The sequence below is a fragment of the Anomaloglossus baeobatrachus genome, chromosome 1 (assembly GCF_048569485.1).
Source record: "Anomaloglossus baeobatrachus isolate aAnoBae1 chromosome 1, aAnoBae1.hap1, whole genome shotgun sequence".
Taxonomy (NCBI): domain Eukaryota; kingdom Metazoa; phylum Chordata; class Amphibia; order Anura; family Aromobatidae; genus Anomaloglossus; species Anomaloglossus baeobatrachus.
In genome coordinates this window covers 338,180,901-338,206,869 of record NC_134353.1, presented here as the reverse complement: position 1 = coordinate 338,206,869, position 25,969 = coordinate 338,180,901, and the positions used below count along the sequence as shown (strand labels likewise).

The 25,969-nt window shown below is 44.4% G+C and overlaps 1 protein-coding gene across 1 annotated transcript in view; it reads right to left on the bottom strand.

The window, feature by feature from the left end:
- Positions 1-2,630, bottom strand: part of GTF2E2 (general transcription factor IIE subunit 2) — an 86,502-nt gene extending 83,872 nt beyond the window's left edge. Inside the window, exons 1-2 of the mRNA XM_075337767.1 lie at positions 2,497-2,630; positions 1,547-1,707 (exon numbers count right to left, since the gene is read on the bottom strand). Of these exons, the coding sequence (XP_075193882.1) occupies positions 1,547-1,703 (157 nt within the window). The 5' untranslated portion in view covers positions 1,704-1,707; positions 2,497-2,630. The remainder of the gene's footprint in view (positions 1-1,546; positions 1,708-2,496) is intronic.
- Positions 2,631-25,969: the final 23,339 nt, after the last annotated feature.

Below are 25,969 nucleotides of genomic sequence, written 5' to 3'. Positions count from 1 at the left end.
GTGTGCAATGCATGGTCTGAGCACTGACAGGCAGACCCCCCCACCCCTTTAAATCTGTGGCAATACTGGCAGCACTCATATGTCTATTTTGAAAAGACAACATTGGATATGACGCTGGGCACGTACACTTAACTTTTTTGGTCAACCATGGCGGAGCCTGTTCTGAGTGGAATTTGCCTTGATAAATCACCATATGGTCACCGTGGTCAATCATCATATTGGCCACCGTGCTGCAGCTCAGTCTCAGGGTGATGTCAATCTTCTTATAACTGAGGTCATCTTTATGTAAAGCAACAATTCTTTTTTTCAGATCCTCAGAGAATTCTTTGCCATGTTGAACCTCCAGTGACCAGTTTGAGAGCATGTTAGAGCCATAACACTAAATTTAACACAACTGCTCCCCATTCACACCTGAGTCCTTGAAACACTGAGTCATATGACACCGGGGAGGTCAAATGGCTAATTTGCCAATTTTGACGTGGGGTGTACTCACTTTTGTTGCCAGCGGCTTAAACATTAATGGCTGTTTATTGCGTCATTTAGAGGGTACACAAAATTTACACTATTATACGAGCTGTACACTGACTACTTTATATTGTATCAAAGTGTCATATCCTTAAAGCAACGACATCGCTAACGAGATATCGCTGGGGTCACAGATTCCTTGACGCACATCCGGCGTCGTTGCGTGTGACACCTACGAGCGACCGCTAATGATCTGAAATAAGGGATAAATCGTTGATTGTTGACACATCGTTCATTTAAAAAAAATCGTTGAACTTTTAGGACGCAGGTTGTTCGTCGTTCCTGAGGCAGCACACATCGCTACATGTGACACCCCGGGAACGACGAACAACAGCGTTCCTGAGTACTCCGGCAACGAGGTGGGAGTGACGTTAATGCGGCTGCTCTCCGCCCCTCTGCTTCTATTGGTGGCCTGCTGTGTGGCGTCGCTGTGACACCCCACGAACTTCACCCTTAAAGAAAGAGTTTGTTCGGCGGCCACAGCGACGTCGTTAGGAAGGTATGTGCGTTTGACGCGTACTAGCGATATTGTGCTCCACGGGCAGCAATTTGCCCATGACACAGGCACAACGGGGGCAGGTGCGATCGCTAGCTATATCGTTGTGTGTAAAGCGGCCTTTAGTACTGTTGCGTGAAAAGAAATAAAATATTTAAAAAAAAAATGTGAGATGTGTACTCACTTTTGTGCTATACTGTACATGTGCATGTGATTAGGACGAAACTTGGGGTGAATCCATTTGCAAGACTTGATCCAACAGTCAGGTCAGTGATCTCTGGCAGTCTCATACCACTTAGCATTTACAATTTTCCTTTTGACTAGCCGGCCAGGTACGACGTCACATGTTCGTCAAGCTATTACTATGATGTCGTCCTGGGCTAGCCAGTCAAAAAAGGAACTAGGGATGTCATCAGGTAGGAGTCACTTTGCAGGCACTATTCATGCAGCCACTAGATCGGGTCCTGTGAATCGATTTATACCATCATTAATTTCTATCATAAGATTTTCTTTACATGCACTAACCTGAACTCTGCTTGGAACTGGATGTCCCACCAATGTCAAGCTTGGCTTTTTTCTTCTTCGAAGACTCTGATGCGGCAGAAGAGCGTTTTTCCACAGCAGGAGTATTCAAGGCTCTCTTCTTGAAGAGCTCCCGATCTCTCAAGAGGGCAGGATCCATAGTGCTGGTAAGAAAATAGAGCATCATATTAAGGAATTGTAGAAATCATAAGCAATACACAACAGATACATGGTCCTGGAACCAGGCTTCATATATTCAGCCACAGACTGAATGGACGAAATGTTCTGTGCAGTGAAAATGTTTAAGTGCTACAGACTATGATGCTGTTATAAACAAACAAGTAAATATAAGTATAGAACTACATGAGTATTGTCAATCGATGTCACTACTTGAATACCCCTTATAATAGGTCCTATGCGCACAATCACTGCCTTATTTCAGGCACAAGCTCAGGTAAAACTGGCTACACACTAATAGCAGGTGGTGCTAGGGGAAATCCTGGGGTGAGATGAGGAAGCAATGAAGTGCAGGAGCTCAGCTATATGCATTATATGTACCCCCTAGCTCGGACTGGCCCACTGGGGGGCAGGAGAATCCTCCGGTGGGCCCCTTTGTAATAATACGTCACTTACCCCCCCAGTTGTGATCAGTAGTTGGCACTGTACACTTGTGTGAATTAAATATTTGCATATAGTTGATCTATGGCCCCCCGGAGTGAATACTACTGGTGGGCCCCTGCTGCCCCAGTCTGATACTGCCTACACATGTGGTACTAGTGAAAGACCAGAGGGAAGCTGGCATAACACGTCCAGGCTGTGCCATCCTGCCCTGAGAACACCAGGTAACCCAGTCTGTGTACACAACCGAGCATTCCCACAGCTGTACCCACACCCCGGGCACGTAAGCCATCTCTAAGGCTTCACCGTATTGTATGACGATGAATTTCACTCACAGTTCCACGGAGTGTGACCAGAAACTCGCTACAAACTACCGCACTCGGCGCGACCAATCAGCCCGCCGCCTTCCCCTCCACGACGTCAGTTCCACACTCGCCGGCAACGTCGGTCAGATTGTCCCTACTTTTGTCTGTCAATAAAGTTTAACAAAACAAAATAGTGTCGCGCACTGATACGTCACGGCAGGCATAGCGGGCGCGGCGCTGATGACGTCACCGCCAGCGCCCTCCTTTCTCAGCTGTGACTAGAATGGAATGAGTAGGAGTCGGTGGTCTGGATAGTAAGGAGCCAGTACAAGGAGGCGCTCCTGGGTGCTATAATAATTGATAGGCTTGTGCTATGAGTTCCTCTGTCCTGCCAGTAGGGGGCGATATGTAACCCAGCCCTAACTCTTCATACCGTTTTCTGCATTGTGGTGGCAATACGGCAATTTTACAGGGGTCTCCTGCTCCTCAGACACAGTTCAGCAGTCAGTCCAGTCCATGTGACAGTGTGCAGTATGGCTCTGTGTTGTCACTGTGCAGTCTTATACTGGAAGTCCACATATGTCAGTGCCTGGGTCGCTCACCGGCTATTGGCTGTCAGCATTGTAGCTCAGCCATGTTTGGCCACCGCTTCCATCTGTGACAATAGTTTGGGTTATCTGCCCATAGAGCCCGGGGTATCCTGAAAGCTTCTTCAGCTAGGCTGCGGTGTAACAACACGAGCATCACTGGCGTGCCTGGAAATCACTACATAGGAGCAGATGGATGATTAGGCTGCTTTCACACATCCGGTTTGTGCTGAGCGGCACAATCCGGCTCAAAAACCTATGCAACGGATGCGGCGAAAAAACGGATTAGTTGCATAAGTTTTTCTCATGCGGCCCGTCCGGTTTTTGACAGATACGGCTTGATACTGAGCATACGCAGTACAAAAAACCACATCCGGCGTCCATAGGCTTGTATTGTGAATCGCGCCGCATCGCGCTGGATCTGGCGTGATGCGTTTTTTTCGCTGCACAAAAAAACGTGCCAGGCAAAGTTCCATCCGGCCGCCTCATGGGCTAAATATGCCGGCAAAATCCGGACGCAATGCAAGGCCATGCGGCACAATACGGCGCTAATGCAAGTCTATGCGGGAAAAAAAGCAACCGGCGGCAAAATAAAATGGTTGCGTTTTTCTGCAGAGTGCTGTATTGTGCCGCACGGCAAAAACCGGATGTGTGAAAGCAGCCTAACAGACTAAAACCACTAGTGAGATTGCGATACTTCTCAAATAACACATATATTGAGGTAAACGAGCCTTGGTAGGGGTTAAGCCATTTCTAGCTTTTCCACTGCCTGGGGTGAAAACTGAAATGGGGCATCAGCCTCACCCCTCCGTCCAGACAATAAAAAAAAAAACCTCACCTGAGCGGTCAGGTGAATAGCACATTATCGCAGGTTTTTCTGATGTCACCTGGATTGCAGCATAACATCAGAGACCGCAGTGGTCCTATGGGTGGTGATGGTATTACATCTGGTGCTGACTGATCTAAGCGGTGACAGCAGGTGTGTGTTACTGATTCTGTTATCCATGTCCCCGGGCAGCCCCTCTAAATTAGACCCTACTAAGTTCAGATCCGTAGCTGACATGAGAGGCTGATATTTGCTTTGTACACAAAATTTACTTCTGTAGGGACTAATATGACCTCTGTAAGCCCATGCAATGTTTTCTGTAGGGGCCCGTATAGTTTCAGTAGGGACTAATAATCAACCTCTACATAAATCAGACCTTCCATAGTCATACGTATGTTATACGTGTGTCATATGTTTGTCACGCAATGAATATCACATATGTGACATCCGTGTTTGCATACGTGTGACATGTAACAGAGTAAACACTTGTCTGTGAAATAAAAAGATATTCTATATTCACCTGTATCCAGTGCTGTTTTCTCCGGCTCTGCCTCCCGCTCCTGACCCCCGCTCATTATATTCATTGATTATTCACCGCACTCAAGACCTGGAAGCCGAAGCATCACTGGAGACTTCAGTGCTGGGGACCGCATCTCTAGGGACAGCATCGCAGGGACAGGTGAGTATCCTGCCAGCAGTGTGTGTGAAGTGACGTCCAGGAGATCATTGGCGTTCCCAATGAACTCTGATGACATCCTGATGACACCCCTGCGACACCCGCGCTACAGCGAGTGTCAGGAGGATGACTTCACGGGTTCATCAGAGTTTATTGGGAACTGATGAGTCCCCGATGCTGTCCCCGCGATGCTCCGGCTTCCAGGTCCTCACTACACACAAATATACACACATATGTATACACATATAGCAGACACACATGGATACACCGAGCACAAACACACACACACACACTGCTGGATACTCACCTGTCCCCGCCACTGAAGTCTCCAGCGCTGCTCCGGCTTTCAGCTCCTCAGTAGAGTGAATATTCAGTGAGTATAATGAACGGCGGTCAGGATCGGGCAGAGCCGGAGACAGCTGGATATGGTTGAATATAGAAAATCTTTTTATTTAAAAGACGCGTGTTTTCTCTGGTACGTGTCACACTGATGTCACATGGATCACAACAGTGTACGATCCGTGTGACACCCAAGCTGCCGGAGAAAAAACGGGCATGTCTCTGTATGTGAGTGCGGTGTCATGAGAGGTCACATGGTCCGTGTGAAAACACAGCCGTAATAAGTGTTCTTGAAAGGAGAAGGGTATTTAGGTACCGCGCCAACGACCACTCATGCAGGGGATGAATTTAACGTAACTTTATTCCATGCTCAGGTCTACGCGTTTCAGGAGGCTCTGCTCCCTTCTTTAGGACAATACAGGCACAAGCAACATCAAAATCAACAGACACAGAATGGGCTGAAAACATATACCTTGAAGTGTGACGTCATTGAACCGCCCACTTCAACGAGAAAAAAATCGGCGGGAATTCTATACATTCACTAAGTGACGTAGTAACATGATTTGAGTGCAAAATCCACTTATCTTTATCATAGACATATCTGTTAAAATAACCATCAAAAATTCCAGTGTAATAAAAGGAAAAAAAGAAAAAATGAATGTCGTGTATTTTTAATTAGTGGCAAAAAATATATGGAAAAGAATAGTGGTAATACTATGTGGACCGGCAGAATGGGTCAGAATCGAACCCACAGAATCATAGAATCTGTATGTGAAGCAAGTGTAATAGAGGATAAGACCCTTAGACCAAACGGTGTAGACAGCGGTGAACATAGTTCTATGTTCTATGTTCACCGCTGTCTACACCGTTTGGTCTAAGGGTCTTATCCTCTATTACACTTGCTTCACATACAGATTCTATGATTCTGTGGGTTCGATTCTGACCCATTCTGCCGGTCCACATAGTATTACCACTATTCTTTTCCATATATTTTTTGCCACTAATTAAAAATACACGACATTCATTTTTTCTTTTTTTCCTTTTATTACACTGGAATTTTTGATGGTTATTTTAACAGATATGTCTATGATAAAGATAAGTGGATTTTGCACTCAAATCATGTTACTACGTCACTTAGTGAATGTATAGAATTCCCGCCGATTTTTTTCTCGTTGAAGTGGGCGGTTCAATGACGTCACACTTGAAGGTATATGTTTTCAGCCCATTCTGTGTCTGTTGATTTTGATGTTGCTTGTGCCTGTATTGTCCTGAGGAAGGGAGCAAAGCCTCCTGAAACGCGTAGACCTGAGCATGGAATAAAGTTACGTTAAATTCATCCCCTGCATGAGTGGTCGTTGGCGCGGTACCTAAATACCCTTCTCCTTTCAAGAACACTTATTCATCCAAGGGGTAACTGCTGCCGCTGACCCATTGTATATGCCCTTATAGTGGTTGTGACTTTCACAACTCCACTTGGTGAGTAACCTATGTGATTTTCACCCTATTTGTTTGTAGGGTAAGACCCTATTGCGCTCTCTTTCCACAGTGTTTCTCATGAAAACACAGCCGTGTGAGTAACAGCATAGAATAACATGGGTACTTGTGGCATCCGTGTTAAAACAGATGTTACACGTACCTAAAACACAGGCGTCTGAAATCAGCCTTTGTAATAAAAAGATTTTCTACATTCACCTGTATCCAGCTGTTTTCTTCGGCTCTGCTGTCTCCTGCTTCTGACCCCCACTCAATATAGTCATTGAATATTCACTACCCCTTGGACCTGGAAGCAGGAGCAGTGCCAGGGACGTCACGCGTACCTAAAACACGGACATCTGAAACCGGCCTAAGTGTGCATACAGCCATAGATGTGAGTCAGTGATAGGACCGCACACTGAACCAAAACCACCAGAAAGAGCAGAGGAGTAAGTGACTAAGGGTATGTGCTCACGTTGCGTTCTGCCGTGACAAATATTCTGCAGTGTTTTGTCACTGCATGTGCGTTTCAAAACGCAGCCAAAAAGCTGCGTTTTGGATGCATTGTAAATGCAGAATGGATGCAGACTTCATGCACTCTGGATGCTTGCTCTGCCATAGACAGAAGGCCGCTTTACACGCAACGACATCGCTAATGAGGTGTCGTTGGGGTCACGGAATTCGTTACGCACATCTGGCCTCGTTAGCGACGTCGTTGCGTTGCGTCGTTGCGTGCGAAACGCACGAACGACCGTTAATCAAAATTACCTTATCGTTAATCGTTGACGCGTCGTTCTATTCCCAATTATCGTTGCTGTTGCAGGACGCAGGTTGTTCATCGTTCCTGCGGCAGCACATATTGCTATGTGTGACACCGCAGGAACGAGTAACATCACCGTACCTGCGGCTGCCGGCAATGAGGAAGGAAGGAGGTGGGCGGGATGTTACAGCCGCTCATCTCCCCCCCTCCGCTTCTATTGGGTGGCCGCTTAGTGACGTCGCTGTGACGCCGCACGAATCGCCCCCTTAGAAAGGAGGCAGTTCGCCGGCCACAGCGACGTCGCTAGGAAGGTAAGTACGTCTGACCTTTCTTAGCGATGTTGTGCGCCACGGGCAGCGATTTGCCCATGACGCACAACCAACGGGGGCGGGTGCTTTCACCAGCGACATCGATAGCGATGTCACTGTGTGTAAAGTGCCCTAGAGTGGGAAAAGCATCCAAAACAAGTGACATGCTGCTGTTTAGAACGCGATTTTGTCAAAAATTTGGTATGCAAAATGCTGCGTTAAAACGTGACATGCGCATGCAATTTGCTTAATTCTCATAGACTTTGCTGTGGACGCACAATGCATGTATTTACATTGCATTTTAAAACGCTGTGTAAATGCATGAAAAAACGCAACGTGTGCACATAGCCTAAGGGTTCTCTCACACTGGCGCATTAAAAGAAATCAGTCCCATTCTCATCCAGAAAAGTGGGACATGTGAATTCCACTTGGTATTCTGTATGTCATCTGACTGTGCTATTTATTTATTATTATTTTTTTCTCACCTACCTCCTATATGCCATCCGTATGACATGCGTTTTATTTTTCTCAGCAGTTCTTATTCTACATTCATTTACAGGACCATTTATAGATTTCTGTGCTGCAGAATGGTAATGTATGCATAAAAAATGGATGTCACACGAACGCCCTATAAACATGTGTGTGGCATCCGATTTTTTTCTCGCACCCATTGACTTGCAATGGGGAGTGTTGTCTAATATACACGGCCGTACACAACACGCTGCGATTCTTTTTCGGCAGTCCGCTTTGAGCTGCTGAAGAATCTGGCAGATTTGCCCTGCCTCATGGACTAAAGCGGGCTTTACACGCTGCGACATCGCTAGCATCGGCTAGCATCGGCTAGCATTGTTGAGCGCAATAGTACCCGCCCCCGTCGTACGTGCGATATTGTGTGATCGTTGCCGTAGCCAACATTATCGCTATGGCAGCGTCCCACGCACATACCTTCTCTGCGACCTCGCTCTGGCCGGCGATCCGCCTCCTTTCTAAGGGGGCGGTTCGTGCGGCGTCACAGCAACGTCACACAGCAGGCGTCCAATAGAAGCGGAGGGGAGGAGATGAGCGGGACGTAACATCCCGCCCACCTCCTTCCTTCCGCATTGCCGGTGGAGGCAGGTAAGGAGATGTTCCTCGCTCCTGCGGTGTCACACATAGCGATGTGTGCTGCCGCAGGAACGAGGAACAACATCGCTAATAAACAGAAAATGATTTTTTGTTTTGGGACGACCTCTCTGCGGGAAACGATTTTGACCACTTTTGCGATCGTTTAAGGTCACTCATAAGTGTCACACGCTGCGATATCGTTAATGACGCCGGATGTGCGTCACAAGCACCGTGACCCCGACGATAATTCATTAACAATATCGCAGCATGTAAAGCCCGCTTAACTGTGGTCTGAGTGCAATGCGATTTTTTTTCCCCTAACATTGCATGTGCCTGTTTTATTTGCCATTGTGAGAGGACCCTTAAATGTTTTCTCACAAACTATATATGTATCTGCTCAGCTCCCGCTGCTCTATAACATGATGCATGCAGATTACACGGCATTTCTCATGGTAACAGCTTCCCTTTAATTAATTATCAATCACACACCCCTTTTGTTAAAAGTCTCTACTGTTTTCTTTGCTATACTCAGTAGCAGAACAAAACAACCTTTGTACTGTCACAGGAGTTCTGCGTATTCAGTCTCACTGGTCACATATATAAAATATGTATATGCTAATACATTACATTGGCTAGCCAAAGTTGTATATACAGATTAGATTTAAGTCAGTTTAACCCACCAATTTTATAACTGTGGGCATCCCATCTCTCCATTACAGATGTCAGAAGAGAGAAGGATTGGGTGCTTTGCATTTATACAGCAGATCTGTGTATTCTCCCTGTGGATAAGTTGCTACCTTTCAGCTTCTTACCTTCCTATCCCCATACAGAACACATTCATGCTCCGTGATCTAGCATGTGTATAATAGTCAAAGAGGAAAAAGCTGTTAACTAATGTTGAAAGCTTACACGGGTTATGTGATGTCTGTGCCCAACATAACACTGTCATTCAACAATTGTGTTATTAAAGTATGATTAACCCACAAATAGGTTCACTAAATGAAACGATTAGACAGGATTCACACAATCAGTTGTGTGCCACATAACTTTTTTTAAGTGAAACATGTTTTTAACGTTTCACCTATAAAAAAAAGCAGAATAAGGGCCGTTTCACACATCGGGCATTTCGCCGGATTGCCGGATCCGGCACACTTCAGTACAGTGTAATACTGTACAATGGCATCGCGGCAACCTCCGGTCACATGCTGTAATGTGACCGGAGCATGTGACTATTGTACAGTATTACACTGTACTGGAGTGTGATGGATCCGGCGAAATGCCGGATGTGTGAAACGGCCCTTAGTTGGAAAACACATTTGGTTTGATTGTGCTGCACATTATTCTCCTGTTAGGTGAGTCAGAAAACAACTTTGCAGTGACTGCATCATGCTGAATCCTGTGTTATATACATTTTATTAGTATTCAACTCTGTTTGTCAGTTTAATGATCAGGAGAATCGGTCATGCACTTTGCATAAGGTTAAATGCCAACTAGCTTTTCTTCCTGCTTCTCATGAGCACAAGTAAGCAGAGTGGAATCCTAAGGGCACGGTCACACGAGCGTGGAAAACGGACGAGTGCAATGCGAGAAAATCTCGCATTGCACCCTGACCAATGTTAGTCAATGAGGGAAAGCAGAATTTGGATGCGAGAAAAGTTGCAACATACTGCGATTTTCTGCGAGAGCCGTATCTCTTGCACCCATTCAAGTGAATGGGTGCGAGAGAAACATCGGACTGCACTCGGATGTTATCCCAGTGCAGTGCAATATACACACATGCTGACAATGGAGGAGATGGGGAGATTAACCCCTCCCTCTCCTCCGCAGCACCCGCCCTCAGCTTCACAGCTGTGACCTGATCGCAAGATCGGGTCACAGTCACATGACACTCGGCTCACGCTCGCAGCAGAGCTTGAGGTCATTAGCATATAGCATCTGATGCTCTCAAATCGGATGCCATACGTTCGTGTGAGTCCAGCCTAACAGTGTGTATAGTACATACTCTTAGGACCTGACATAATCCATCACTGCTGAAGTAGCTGCCTATCCTGTAAAACCACTTTCATTGGCCACACAATCGTACTAACAATTTGGTCAACCTTACCTTGATGACATCTTTCAGAAATGGACAAGACATTATTTTTTTTCTACATTACACACAGTAAAAGCAAAATAACAGTAACAAATATGTATCGCAACGATAGAATATTTAGCCAAATATTTATATATTTTTCAGTTTCTTTAAAATTGATGAAGAAGGTCAGCGTCTGGTTGTGTCACAAGTAGTTTACTCAACCTCTTTGACCCATCAGTTCATCTCTGACAGTGTAGTAGTGCACTGTTCCTCTTGTTTTGGAGATACTCTGAAGGTGTAGAGGGAGTTATTTATTTTTTTATACTGTTTCTTGTATAACGTAACTATATTTCACAGAACTGTACAGAAATTATCACCATTCTCGGAGGGACTTAAAATTTAATTTCTCTATCTCAAACACAGAACCGCTTGGGGCAATTTCACAGGGAGCCAATTAACCTACCAGCTCCAACTCCAATATGTCAGATGCCCTTCCTTGGATTCAATCACCGGGCCCTAGTGCTGAAGAGAACGAGTCCTAATCCTTGATCCACCATGCCTAGTGGTTAGGCTGCTTTCACACTACGTCTTTTTAACATGCGTCCTGAACGTTTTTTTAACGCAGAAACGGATCCAGTGCAAATGCGTTTTCATTTCAATGCATTTGCAATGGACTCGCGTTAACATGCGTTCACCTGCGTTTGCATGCGTTATAGTGAGGATCCAGCGACTTGCAGTTTTTTAACATCTTTCAAAAACGCTACTTGTAGCGTTTTTGAGCTGCGTCCAACTTCTGCAAATTGCTGGATCCTGACTAAACAGCACGCAAACGCATGTGAACGCTGGCATGCTGATAGGCAGGATCCTGCTTGCTCTACTGAGCATGCCCAGAAGCCAGCCTCCGTGATCAGTCTATCTCTCTCCTCCCTCTGTCTCTCTCCCCCTCTCTCTCCTCCCTCTCTCTCTGTCTCTCCCCCTCCCTCTCCTGTCTCTCTGTCTCTTCCCCTCCCTCTCTCCCACCTGAGAGCTGCGGACACTTGTAACCAAGGTAAATATCGGGTAACCACTTATCTTAGTTACCCGATGTTTACGTTGGTAACGTGTGCAGGGAGCCCGGCTCCTAGCAGCTGCAGACGCTTGTAACCAAAGTAAATATCGGGTATCCAAGCAAGTATACCCGATGTTTACCTTGGTTACGAGCCTCGCAGCTGTCAGATGCCGGCTCCCAGTCTGGCACATTCAGTTCCCCTCACTCCCGATCACATGACTCCAATGCCCGCCCCTAAACATCCAGTGACAGGATCCTGCAAAGAAGCACATGCGTTTGCATGCATTTTTTGCTGTAAAAGCAGGATCCGCTTTTGCAGCAAAAAACCGTTCAGGACGCATGTTAAAAAGACGTAGTGTGAAAGCAGCCTTATAGCCATATGTCATAGCCATATGCCATATATCAGTGATGTTAGTAGAAGCATAAGCATTGGGCCTGAGGGTGAAATGAGGTCTCATTCAGCATCTACCTTGTAGAAAATGGAAAGTGTGTGAATATTTGATTTTCCCTAATTCAAAGATATAATACACATAATGTTGTAATAGTGAACACATTGTCCTTATAACACAAGGATAATATGCACTGTGATACTGTAGTGATAGTCACTCTAGTCCTGACTATTTCCTATATAAGCAATGATTTAAACTTGGAAGAATAATAACAACATGTTTAATAAAAGTAAATAAGATATTAATAGGATAATTGAAAATAACAAAGTAAATAACAAAACCCTTCTTCAATGTCCTATAATTAGACGAGAGAGAGAGAGAGAGAGACTAATTTGTGCCTCAATATATACCAAAAGGATCCCCATCTACACCTACAGTGCCTACAAGTAGTATTCAACCCCCTGCAGATTTAGCAGGTTTGATAAGATGCAAATAAGTTAGAGCCTGCAAACTTCAAACAAGAGCAGGATTTATTAACAGATGCATAAATCTTACAAACCAACAAGTTATGTTGCTCAGTTAAATTTTAATACATTTTCAACATAAAAGTGTGGGTCAATTATTATTCAACCCCTAGGTTTAATATTTTGTGGAATAACCCTTGTTTGCAATTACAGCTAATAATCGTCTTTTATAAGACCTGATCAGGCCGGCACAGGTCTCTGGAGTTATCTTGGCCCACTCCTCCATGCAGATCTTCTCCAAGTTATCTAGGTTCTTTGGGTGTCTCATGTGGACTTTAATCTTGAGCTCCTTCCACAAGTTTTCAATTGGGTTAAGGTCAGGAGACTGACTAGGCCACTGCAACACCTTGATTTTTTCCCTCTTGAACCAGGCCTTGGTTTTCTTGGCTGTGTGCTTTGGGTCGTTGTCTTGTTGGAAGATGAAATGACAACCCATCTTAAGATCCTTGATGGAGGAGCGGAGGTTCTTGGCCAAAATCTCCAGGTAGGCCGTGCTATCCATCTTCCCATGGATGCGGACCAGATGGCCAGGCCCCTTGGCTGAGAAACAGCCCCACAGCATGATGCTGCCACCACCATGCTTGACAGTAGGGATGGTATTCTTGGGGTCGTATGCAGTGCCATCCAGTCTCCAAACGTCACCTGTGTGGTTGGCACCAAAGATCTCGATCTTGGTCTCATCAGACCAGAGAACCTTGAACCAGTCTGTCTCAGAGTCCTCCAAGTGATCATGAGCAAACTGTAGACGAGCCTTGACATGACGCTTTGAAAGTAAAGGTACCTTACGGGCTCGTCTGGAACAGAGACCATTGCGGTGGAGTACGTTACTTATGGTATTGACTGAAACCAATGTCCCCACTGCCATGAGATCTTCCCAGAGCTCCTTCCTTGTTGTCCTTGGGTTAGCCTTGACTCTTCGGACAAGCCTGGCCTCGGCACGGGTGGAAACTTTCAAAGGCTGTCCAGGCCGTGGAAGGCTAACAGTAGTTCCATAAGCCTTCCACTTCCGGATGATGCTCCCAACAGTGGAGACAGGTAGGCCCAACTCCTTGGAAAGGGTTTTGTACCCCTTGCCAGCCTTGTGACCATCCACGATCTTGTCTCTGATGGCCTTGGAATGCTCCTTTGTCTTTCCCATGTTGACCAAGTATGAGTGTTGTTCACAAGTTTGGGGAGGGCTTAATTAGTCAGAAAAGGCTGGAAAAAGAGATAATTAATCCAAACATGTGAAGCTCATTGTTATTTGTGCCTGAAATACTTTTTAATACTTTAGGGGAACCAAACAGAATTCTGGTGGTTTGAGGGGTTGAATAATAAATGACACTCTGAATAAACTTTTCACAATTTAAAAAAAAAAAAAAAGAAATAACATTCTTTTTTGCAGCAGTGCATTTCTCACTTCCAGGCTGATCTACAGTCCAAATGTCACAATGCCAAGTTAATTCCGAATGTGTAAACCTGCTAAATCTGCAGGGGGTTGAATACTACTTTTAGGCGCTGTACATACAACCTACGACTCCTCCCTTGCTCCGGAATCTTCTGTAATACAATGTCCAATCAATTTCCAATAATATGAGCAATGACGTATGGTTGCAGTGGCCATTTTTGTCCTGCAGATCGCATTCTTGTACTTTGGGTTAACATTCTTGGGCCAAAAAGGCTTGAGGCATAAATGCTGGCATGGAGACACTCAAACAAGGGGTTGTTTACCAATGTACATCTCAATAGGCTCCAAATAGGATTTCCAATTACTGGACACTGATTTATACCTGTGAAAAGACCACAAACAAGGTATTCCATGTAAGAACACTACAGGAGTTCTGGATCTTCCAAGAGGCTAGAGCCACAGTATTCAATTCAAATGAAGATGCAACCGTTATCCATTGATCAAATCATCATAGAACATTGTGTGTAATGGCTTTCCTGCCTGATAGGTTATGCGACTCCTCACTGTACATGGCTGATTACTTTGATGTAAAGTCCTGGTAATATAATTGTAGCTCTTAAGGTACCGTCACACATAACGAGATCGCTAGCGAGATCGCAGCTGAGTCACGGTTTCCGTGACGCAGTAGTGATCCCGTTAGCGATCTTGTTAAGTGTGACATCTACCAGCGATCAGGCCCCTGCTGTGAGATCTCTAGTCATTGCAGAATGGTCCAGGCCATTTTCTTCAAAGGCGATGTCCTGCTGGGCAGGACACATCGCTGTGTTTGACACTGTGTGACAGGGTCACAGTGACTGCTGAGATCGTTATACAGGTCGCTATCGCGACCTGTATTGTTCCTGCATCGCTGGTAAGATCTGACTGTGTGACATCTCACCAGCGACCTCCCAGTGACTTACCTGCGATCTCTATCAGGTCGCATCGTTTTCGGGATCGCTGGTAAGTCGTTGTGTGTGACTGGGCCTTAAGATACAATATGGAATCCAGTGATACCTTAGAATGCGAACATTGTCCAAGTTGGCTTCCAACAGATACACATAATAGCAGTACAGGTAATACAAATAGTAATGTCACAATACAAAGAAAATGCACAAGGTGATATCAGAATAATTGGATATATAGGACACTAGCTGTAGAACCGGCATTGCCCGGGATAATAACTGTCTCTCTGTTTCTCTCCTAGTCTCTTTCTCTCTGTCTGTATCTGTCTGTCTCTTTCCCTGTCTGTCTCTGTCTCTTTCTCTGTCTGTCTCTCTATCTCTTTCTCTGTCTCTCTATTTCTTTCCCTGTCTGTCTCTGTCTCTTTCCCTGTCTGTCTCTTTCCCTGTATGTCTCTTTGTCTGTCTATCTGTGTATGTCTGTTTCTTTGTCTGTCTGTCTGTCTCTTTCCCTGTCTGTCTTTTTCCCTGTCTCTTTGTCTGTTTGTCTCTTTCCCTGTCTGTATTGTGACATGCCAACATTCCATTTAAGGGCGTGGCTGCGCTTTCTTCTGAAGTTCTGGCTGCACTGTGGCTCCCAGCTCCATTGACTTTAATGGAGGCAGTTTTTTTGGTGAATAACTAAAGTGCGGTGTTAAAATTTCCTTTCAAAACATAGTCTATGACGTTACCTGGGTCACATGAGGCGTCTGTGCAAAATTGTACATGTGATGGTGTGAATTCCTTTAGCATACATACATACATACACTCAGCTTTATATATTAGATTGTTGTCTCTGTATGGGGGTAATATGGCATTGCAAGGGCCGGGTTTACAAGCAATCAGGGAAATGGGTGGGACTGACTGCTCATATAACACCACCCAGGGGCGTACTATGGTGGACATAAGAAAGTCCAGGTGAAATCATTAGCTGTCTGTATGTGGAGGTAAGAAGTCCTCTTGTGTAGAGATGAATGGATCCGTGAAAGTTCTTCTCTGTGGGTTCAGCCGGACTTTAGATAAAGTTCGGTTTGGGCCTCGGACTTGAACGGAACCCCAATGGAAGTCACTAATTGGGCAGTTCAGGTCTCCGCCCACATGCAGCCAGTCATAAGCAGATCACTTCTGTGGGCAGGATTATTTGTGTGAGCCGTTCAAACACGACAAGCGGCTTGCACTGGGTTGAACACCGAGGATACCCGAGCACAGCGATGCTCGGATCTGTGTTTGGTATGAACACTGAATCTCGGGTTCGCTCATCTTTATTCTTGTGTGAAGTCTTTATGCTTAGACTTGTATGCTGGTCTATTACTAAAATGCCATTGTTAGGACTATAAGAAAAAAGGTAATGAGACTTCAGCTTACCATAGACAACTGCACTCCAGGACTTTCAGGTGCTGGTAGTCCTCCAGGCAGGCCAGGCTGGTATATAGCTGAGAAGAAGTGAAGAGTGGACCCAGCACCACAATCCAGTATATTAAAATATCAAAACATTTTAGATATTAAAAAATTCAACGGATCTAAAACTTGAGAGAACACGCATAAGGGCACCCTACGCATTTTGTATATACTGGATTGTGGTGCTGGGTCCACTCTTCACTGCTTCTCATCGTTAGGACTGTGTATTCTGTTTTCTTGCCAAAAAAGGCAATTTATTTTCTTTGTGTGTGGCTTGCTTTATAGAGTTTTAGCCTCATTACGACATTGGACGTACTGGGTACTTCCTAATAGTTGGTGCGTTCCAGACCAAGGACGTACCTAGTTCGTCATGGCAATTGTGGGGGCTTAGGCGCTGTGCCCCCATGATCGCTGCCAGGTCTCTGGCGTATGTTACAGCCAGGACCCGGCTCGAACTGCCAGGAGTGGTATCTACTCTCTTCCGGGCAGTTTAACCCCCTAAATGCTGCAATCAATAGTGATCGCAGCATTTGGGTGGCAGGGATAGGATTATGCTCCTTTCCCAAGTGATCAAGTCCCCAGAATGCGATCATGGGAACCCAATCACAGCCTTGGTAACCTGAGGTCGTCGTCATGACAAATCACCCAGGTCACATATCTACAGAAAGCCTCACACACCATGCCAGTTGCATGGTGTTTTAGGCAAACTGTCAGTGCTGCACGAGTGCAGCTGGTGTTAACCTGCGATTTCTGAGGCTGGTGACTCGGATAAACGTATCCTCCGCAGCAGAGGTGACTCTTGGTCTTCCTTTCCTAGTGCGGTCCTCATGTGAGCTAGTTTATTTGTTGCGTTTGATGGTTTTTGCCACTGCACTTGGGGACACTTTCAAAGTTTTCCCAATTAAGTAATGATTGCCACTCGTTTTTCTTTACTTAGCTGCTTTTTTCTTGCCATAATACAAATTCTAACAGTCTATTCATTAGGACTTTCAGCTGTGTATCCACCAGACTTCGGCACAACACAACTGATGGTCCCAACCCCATTTATAAGGCAAGAAATCCCACTTATTAAACCTGACAGGGCACACCTGTGAAGTGAGAACCATTTCTGGCGACTACCTCTCGAAGCTCATCAAGAGAATGCCAAGAGTGTGCAAAGCAGTAATCAAAGCAAAAGGTGGCTACTTTGAAGAACCTAGAATATAAGACATATTTTCAGTTGTTTAACTTTTTTGTTAAGTATTTCATTCCACATGTGTTAATTCATAGTTTTATAGTTTTGATGCCTTCAATTTGAATCTACAATTTTCCGATTAATGAAAATAAAGAAAATTCTTTGAATGAGAAGGTGTGTCCAAAATTTTCGTCTGTACTATATATATATATATATATATATACATAGTAGTTGGACAAAATAAAGGAAACACATGAGAACATCAACAAAAGTTAGTTTAATATGGTGTAGGTCCACCTTTTGCGCCGATTACAGCCTCAATTCTCCGAGGTATGGATTCATACAAGGTGTGAATTGTTTCCAAGGAATTTTAGCCCATTCTGCAGTTAAAACACCTTCCAGTTCTTTGAGCGACAATGGTGGCAGAAATCGAAGTCTAACTTGAATCTCTAAAATCAACCATAAATGCTCAATAATGTTGAGGTCTTGGGATTGTGGGGGCCAGATGAGATGCTCAACTTCATTAGAATGTTCCTCGTGCCATGCTTTAACGATTCTAGCTGTATGAATTGGTGCAGTTGTCGCGGGCGGAGGAGGGGACGCTGCGTTCTCCCACTGCTCGGGTCCGGCTGCCGCTGCTGCTGCGGCCTTTGCTGCTCGGTGGCTCGAGCGATGGGCCGGATCCCGGGGACTCGAGCGGCGCTCCTCGCCCGTGAGTGAAAAGGGGATTGGTTTTGGGGATTTATTGTCCGTGACGCCACCCACGGTTGTGGTGATTGTGTGGACACCACCGCTGCTCTGGACGGGGATCCTGGGAGCGGCGACAGGGAACAGCTTTGTTGTTATTTCTCCCCTCCGTGGGTAGGGGGTTGGTTGTCCCGGGGCCCAGTGATGGGGTAGGGGTGGATGGCAGGCCGGGTGCGGGGCCTGGTGAGGTGCAGGGTCGCGGGGGCAGCGCTGTGCCGTACGGCACGGTGGTACTCACTCAGCCTGAGACGTTGACACAGTTCTCGGTAAAACACACGGCTGGAAAGACGGTTCCCACGGACGGTTGCTATTGCTTTTCCCCGGTAGTTAACGGTGACTGTCTCTTTCCCTGCACCTAGTACTTCAGTTGGTTGCGATGGGTTCCCACCGGTAACCCGCTCCCCGACTTGGATATGGGCCGGAGGAGCCCCTCTTTGCCCGCAGGCGCTGGCCCTGAGAAACTGGTGCCTTGGCGGTGGCGGTGTCTCTCTCATACGGTTGGACTGTTGCCTTCAATCGGGACTTAGTTGTTTGGAGACCCGGGGGTCCCCATCACTGACGGATTTGGCAAATTCACGGCGACTCCAAGCCTTGCCGGGATCCGAAAGGCCCCTGCCAATGGTGCTGGCTTCTCCTTGTGTACCGGTCCGGTACCGCCGAGCCACCACCGGCACCTCCGATAGGCCTCTCCTGCAGACGGTCACCGCCGTCTGCTAACCTTGCTGTCTCTGTCCGGGGCACACACCCGGACCAACTTCAGGCTCTGTTGCTGTCACTTTTCTCCACTCTAACTCTCCTCTCACTTCCCTAGCTTCACTCTAACTGCCTGTGTTCTCCCTCCTCCAGGACTGTGAACTCCTTGGTGGGTGGAGACCAACCGCCTGGCTCCACCCCCTGGTGTGCACATCAGCCCCTGGGGAGGGCAACAAGGATTTTTGGGGTCTAGCTTAGGTGTACCTAACCGGGGTGTAGGGTGTGGTGATGTCATTACCTGTGACCCCTGGCTTACCCAGGGCGTCACACATTATCATCCTGAAAAATGGTGTTCCCCTACGAGAACAGTGCTTGAAACATGGGATGCACTTGGTCGCCCAAAATGCCTAAATAATCTTGGCTGTTAATTCTTCCATGAAGGGATATCATTGGCCCGGCAGATCTCCATGAAATAGCACCCCAGATCATCACAGAACCTCCGCCATGTTTTATGGTTGGGAGAAGGCAGTCTGGATGGAATGCTTCTTTTGACTGTCTCCAAACGTACACTCGGCCGGAGGTCGGAAAAAGGGTAAATGATGATTCGTCTGAGAATATCACATGTTTCCACTGCTCGAGGAACCAATTCTGGAGGTTTCTACACTACTCTAAACGTTTGGACACATTTGTCATTGAGAGCAGCGGTTTTCTAATTGCAGCTCTTCCATGGAATCCAGATTTGTGCAGCTCCCGACGAACAGTTTTCTTTGACCTGGGTTCTGTAGGTGTTCATTGAGCTCAGCAGTGATTTTCGGAGCCGTGGTCTTGTGATGCTCTCTCACAATTCGCTTTAGAGTCCAACAGCCTCTCTCAGTCAACTTCGACTTTCGGCGGGACCTGTGCTTTGCTGCGGACGTTTTTCCTTCTCTTTCAAACACAGTCATTACTTTGGAGACAGTACCTCTTGACACGCCAAGCATTCGGGCACTTTCTGTTACACTAGCGCCTGCCATACAAGCACCAACAATTTGGCCTCTTTGAAAATCCGAGTGGTCTGCCATTGGTATCAGGTTCTCATCAATGTTCTTACAATTCTGCAAAACAATTTAATTTACATACACATATCACATAACACAAATAATCAACTACAAAACATTAACATATGTCACGGTTTGCATGTTTATAACATGTTCGAAGATTATGATGCCAAAACGTTAGGTGTTTCCATTATTTTGTCCAACCCCTGTATACATACACAATAATAACATTAAATAAACAGATACCAGTGTGTTGCGGTTAGATGATCTTCCTGGGGTCCGGAAATTCACAATGCGCATGCGCAGAAGGTCACCAAAAGTACAAAGACCAAAAAATTGTACTGCACATGCGCCAATCTACGCAAGCGCAGTAAGATGTTATTCATAGCATTAAGTACGGCAACGTAAGTGTAGTAATGACTGTGCAGTAAGATACCAAGATGTGGAAGTCAGATTTATTAATTCGATGCACTTTAATTAATTGATTACTCAGTTATATTTATTGTCAACAACATATGATATTTTAACATACTATTTATATGTTTTGTATGCTTAATGAAATTGTTCTTAAGCAATACCTTATCCTAGATATCAATGATCATTTTAGAGGCTGATAATTATTTGTATATACACCTATGTGGTCTAATGGAAATCACTCTTTAACCTGTCTATTTTTTGAGTCGTGCACTGAAAGAAATATTTTTTAATATTGATTCAGTAGAAGATATGTTTTATATTTAGGCATAATTGACTCTGTATATTCTTTAAATACTTCTAATAATGAGGAGTTAGCATACCTCATCCAGTAAATATGCAAATCTGGAAATTTGTGTTGTGGATATTTGGTATTACTACTTGCTGGGACCATTGTACTTAAACATGGACTCCTTATGAGCCCTTGGGGGAATTTTTGGATCTTTGAATATTGTCCAATTTTCCTGTGTTTATTTGTATTTCCCAGGGTCTCATATATTGGTTATTGACATCCTTTTTACTTGTACATTCAGTATCATATATTTAGGTCATGTATTTGTATTTCAGGGATTATTTATATTGTCTGCCCTTATTGATTGTTTATTGATGCTTGTTTGCAGTGTACTATGGTGTCATTTCGGTGGTTCCTTAGCTATTTGAAGGACCCTTTCTTGTGGTTTAAAGCGATTTTAATGTTACACTCTCAATAAAATTTATATCCTTTTACATTTATTGGTGAGTAGAGTGCTGTTTTGTGCCTACGTTTTTTCTCCCCTTATTGACTTCTGCTTTGTAGGCATCATGCACCCTCGCTTTACTTTTTTCTCTTGATATACTTATTATTACTGCTTTTGCAGTGCATTCCTACTATGTTTATTCATTAGTCACTTTTGTTCACCTTTGATAAGACGGACACCACTGAACAGAGGCCAAACGGAGTCCGGAGTAACTCTGCTGCCTCATTATAGTGAATGGATCCATCAGGAGATTCACCTGAATCATGTATTTCCAATATTATTATTATCAATAGTATTACCCAAATCGCCACCAAATAGCATTCAACTCAACCCATAAAAACACAAGTCGCTATGGAAATATAAGGGGCTTCCATGTCTCTGGTATCACAAAGCCTATGGTATCTGTGGTGTCAATATGCTCACTGCACCCCTAGAAAAATTCAATAATGGGTGCAGTTTGTAGAATGGGGTTGCTTGTTGGGTTTTTCTTGTTCTGGCATCTTAGGGGCTCTGCCAATGTGACATGGCAGACAAAAACCATTTCAACTAAATCTGAACTAAAATATTGAACTTTGCACTGTCAAAAGTAGTTTTTGACCACATATGGGGTATTAGTGTACTCAGGAGAAATTGCAGAACAAATTGTACGGTCCATTATCTCCTGTTACCTTAGTGAAAAATTTGGGGTGAAAGCAACATTTTTGTGGTTATTTATTTTTTAAAATTTTCACTGCTTAACATTATAAAATTCTGTGAAACACCTGGGGGTTAAAGGTGCTCACCAAACATCTAGGTAAATTCCTTGAGGGTTCTAGTTTCCAAAATAGGGTCACTACTGGAGGAGCTCCACTGTTTAGGCATATCAGGGGCTCTGCCAATATGACATGACACCCACAAACTATTTCAACTAAATCTGAACTTATATATGGTACTCCTTCCCTTCTTCACTTTGCACTGTGTCTCAAAGTAGTTATCGATCACATATGAGGTATTGGCACGCTCAGAAGAAATTGCACGACAAATTGTATGGTCCATTTTCTCCTGTTATGCTTGTGAAAATGAAAATTTTGCAATAAAAGCAAAATTTTTGGGGTTAAATATGTATTTTGTAATTTTCATAGCTCAACGTTATAAAATTCCATGAAGCACCTGGGGGTTCAAGGTGCTCACCAAAAATCTAGATAAATTCCTTGAGGTGTCTAGTTTCCAAAAAGGGGGAACTTGTGGTGGAGCTCCATTGTTTAGACACCTCAAGGGATTTCAAATGCAACGTGGTGTCCGCTAACGATTCCAGCTAATTTTCCATCCAAAAATTGAAATGGCACTCCTTCCTTTCTGAGCTCTGCTGTGCAGCCAAACAGTAGATTTACACCACATATGGGTTATTGGGGTACAATAAATTGCACAACACATTGTATGGTGCATTTCCTTCGCTTACCCTTGTGAAAATGAAAGATTTGAGGTTAAAGCAACATTTTTGTGGTAAAAATTTATTTTGTTTAATTTTTACGGCTCAACGTTGCAAAATTCTGTGAAGCACCAGGGGGTTCAAGGGGCTCAACAAATATTTAGATAAATTCCTTGAGGGGTCTAGTTTCCAAAATGGGGTCTCTTGTGGGGGAGCTCCACTGTTTAAGCACAGCAAATGCAACATGGCGTCTGCTAATGATTCCAGCTAATTTTGAATTCAAATGGCGCTCCTTCCCTTCCGAGCCCTGCCGTGCGCCGAAACTGTTGATTACCACCACATATGAGGTATTGGCTTATTCAAGAGAAATTACGCAACAAAGAGTAGAGTTCATTTTCTCCCTTTACTCTTGTAAAATTGAAAGAGTTGGGGTTAAATTAACATTTTTGTGATAAAATTGTATGTATTCATCTTCACAGCTCAATGTTCTAAAATTCTGTGATGCACCTGGATGTTCAAGGCGCTCACCAAACATCTAGATAAATTCCTTGAGAGGTCTAGATTCCAAAATGGGGTCACTTATGGGGGAGCTCTACTGTTTAGGTACATCAGGGGCTCTCCAAATGCGACATGATAACAGCTATCTATTCCATCTATTCCATGCAATTTTGCACTCTAAAATTCAAATTGTGCCCCTTCCCTTCCGAGCCCTGCCCTGTGCCCAAACAATAGATTTCAACCACATATGGGGTATCTGTGTACTCAGGAGATATTTCACAACAAATTTTATGGTGTATTGTAATGTTACTTTAGCCTCTTATTACTGTTGTGAAAATGCAAAATTTGGGCCTAAAATACCATTTTTGCAGGTAAAAGTAACATTTGCATTTTTACCTACCACGTTGCTGTGAAGCACCTAAAGGGTTAATACACTTCTTGGATGTGATTTTGAGTACTTTGAAAAGTGCAGTTTTTAGAATGGTGTCACTTTTGGGTATTTTCTGTCACCTAAGCCTCTCAAAGTCACTTCTAATGTGATGTGGTCCCTAAAAATATGATTTTGTAAATTTTGTTGGAAAAATGATCCTGTAAGTTTTGTTTAAATTGCTAGAGGTGACCCTTGGAAGTTTGGGTTCTATGGCTTTAGCCAGGCTTTAGATAAAGTTTTGTCCTGGACCCAGACTTGACCCGAACGTCATTGAAAGTCACTGATTGGGCAGTTTGGGTCTCTGAGCACATGCAACCAGCCATGAACAGCAATTCTGAGGGAGGGAGGGAGGACAGGATTTTCTTATTTTCTTTATGCACAATACATCCGATAACGTTGATTTTACCATCAGTGTGAGCCATTGAAACACTGCAAGCGGCTTTCACTGGGCTGAGCACTGAGCATACCCAAGCACAGTGATGCTCGAGTGGTTTGCATATGTAAAGCACCCGAACTCGAACACTGATTTTTTTTTTGTAAAGTCTGTTTTTGGTACGAACATTGAACTGTAAAGGTCAGATCTTCTTATCTCTATAAATCGCTTCTCATGCTTACCTCAAATGCCGCCAAGTGAGCCGAGATCCCTATACAACCCATCCAATTCACACAGGCAAAGAAAGCAAACCATAGATGTCCATAAACTAAGCTATGTATAATAACGAGAAATGACACAGGGAAAAAGTATTAAACACTTGACGAAAGACATCTAATAGTAACTAGAAAGCCAGTTAGTGAAAATAATATCAGCTGGTTCAACTGATGGCCTGTAAAAAGGTATTTCATTACCAAGGTGCCATACAAGAAACATCTCATGATGGGTAAAACCAGTGAGCCATCTCAAAACCTTTGCAACCTTATTGTTGTAAAACATACTGATGGCATTGGTTAAGAAATTTCTAAACTACTAAAAGTTTCAGTGAGCAATGTTGGGGCCATAATCCAGAAGTGAATATAACAAACAGAAGTGGTTTCTGCATCAAACTTTGCTCTATCTTATAACCAAATTAAGGCTATGTGCCCACGTGGCGTATTTTCATGCAGTTACGCTGCGAACTGCACCGCAGCGTAACTGCATGCGTCCTGCGTCCCCAGCACAATCTATGAAGATTGTGCATAATCCATGCCCACGTGGCGTATTAGAACGCAGCGCTTTGGCTGCTGCCGAAGCGCTGCATTCTAAGAAGTGACATGTCACTTCTTTCTTGCGCTTTGCATGCTACCCCGCTTTGTCTATGGGAGGGGCTGCATCCAGAGCGCACGAATTCTGCAGTCACCGAAGCTTCAGAACGGAGCTTTTCAGCTGCGCTCTGAAGCGCACATGCAGTGACGTTACGCTGCTGTGCAGAGCGCACACACGTAGGCACATAGCCTAACATGTCAGCTTAAGTCCTCCTTATGGAAACAGAAGTGATGGGTGCACGGGGCATAGGAAAAGAAAATCCAGACCAATGTCCAAGGAGTAGAAAGCCACGGCATATACAATCCAGTATTCCATGGTGCTTTATTTCATGGTAAAGTGCAGATAAAAATAGCGGGGAGAGAGCTGGGTGCAGGCTCCCTAAAGACGGCCGACGGCCGTTTTGCACCTCTTAGTGCTTCAAAGGGTCCATTGAACCCGTTGACATTGGTCATAATCCAGAAGTGGGAAAACATAATTTCATCATAAATCTACCACGGCCAGGTCTCCAGACAAGATTCTAGACAGAGGAGTAAAAAGAATTATCAGCAGAGTTGTCCAAGAGCCAAGAACCTACTCTAAAGAGCTACAGAAAGACCTGAAATCAGCAGATACAATTGTTTCAAAGAGAATAAGTACCGCACTGAACCTCCATGGCCTATATGCACGGTCAACTCCATTGCTGTAGAAAAAGCATGTTCAAGTATGTTTAAAGTTTGGTCAACAACATTTAGACAAGTCTGTGAAATACTCGGAGAATATAGTCTGGTCAGATGAGACCAAAATAGAACTCTTTGGATGTCAAAATAAATAAAATGTTCTTACAGCACTGGCAAACTTCGTGTAATTGAAGGAAGGATGAATTGACAAATGTACTGAGACATTCTTGATAGAAATCTGCTACCATCTACCAGGATGAGAAAGATGAAACAAGAATGGACATTTCTGCAAGACAATGATTCTAAAAACACATCCAAGGAAACTCTCAATTGGTTTCAGAGAAAGAAAATAAAGCTGCTAGAATGTCACAGCCAATCACCTGACCTGAATCCAATAGAAAATTTATGGAAGGAACTATAGTTCAGAGTTCATAGAAGTTCTTCAGAAGTTGAAGAGTGTTTGTGTGGAGGAAGTGACAAAATGACATCTGAGTAATGCAGGAGACTTGTTTCTGCATAGATGAGGCATCATGAAACTC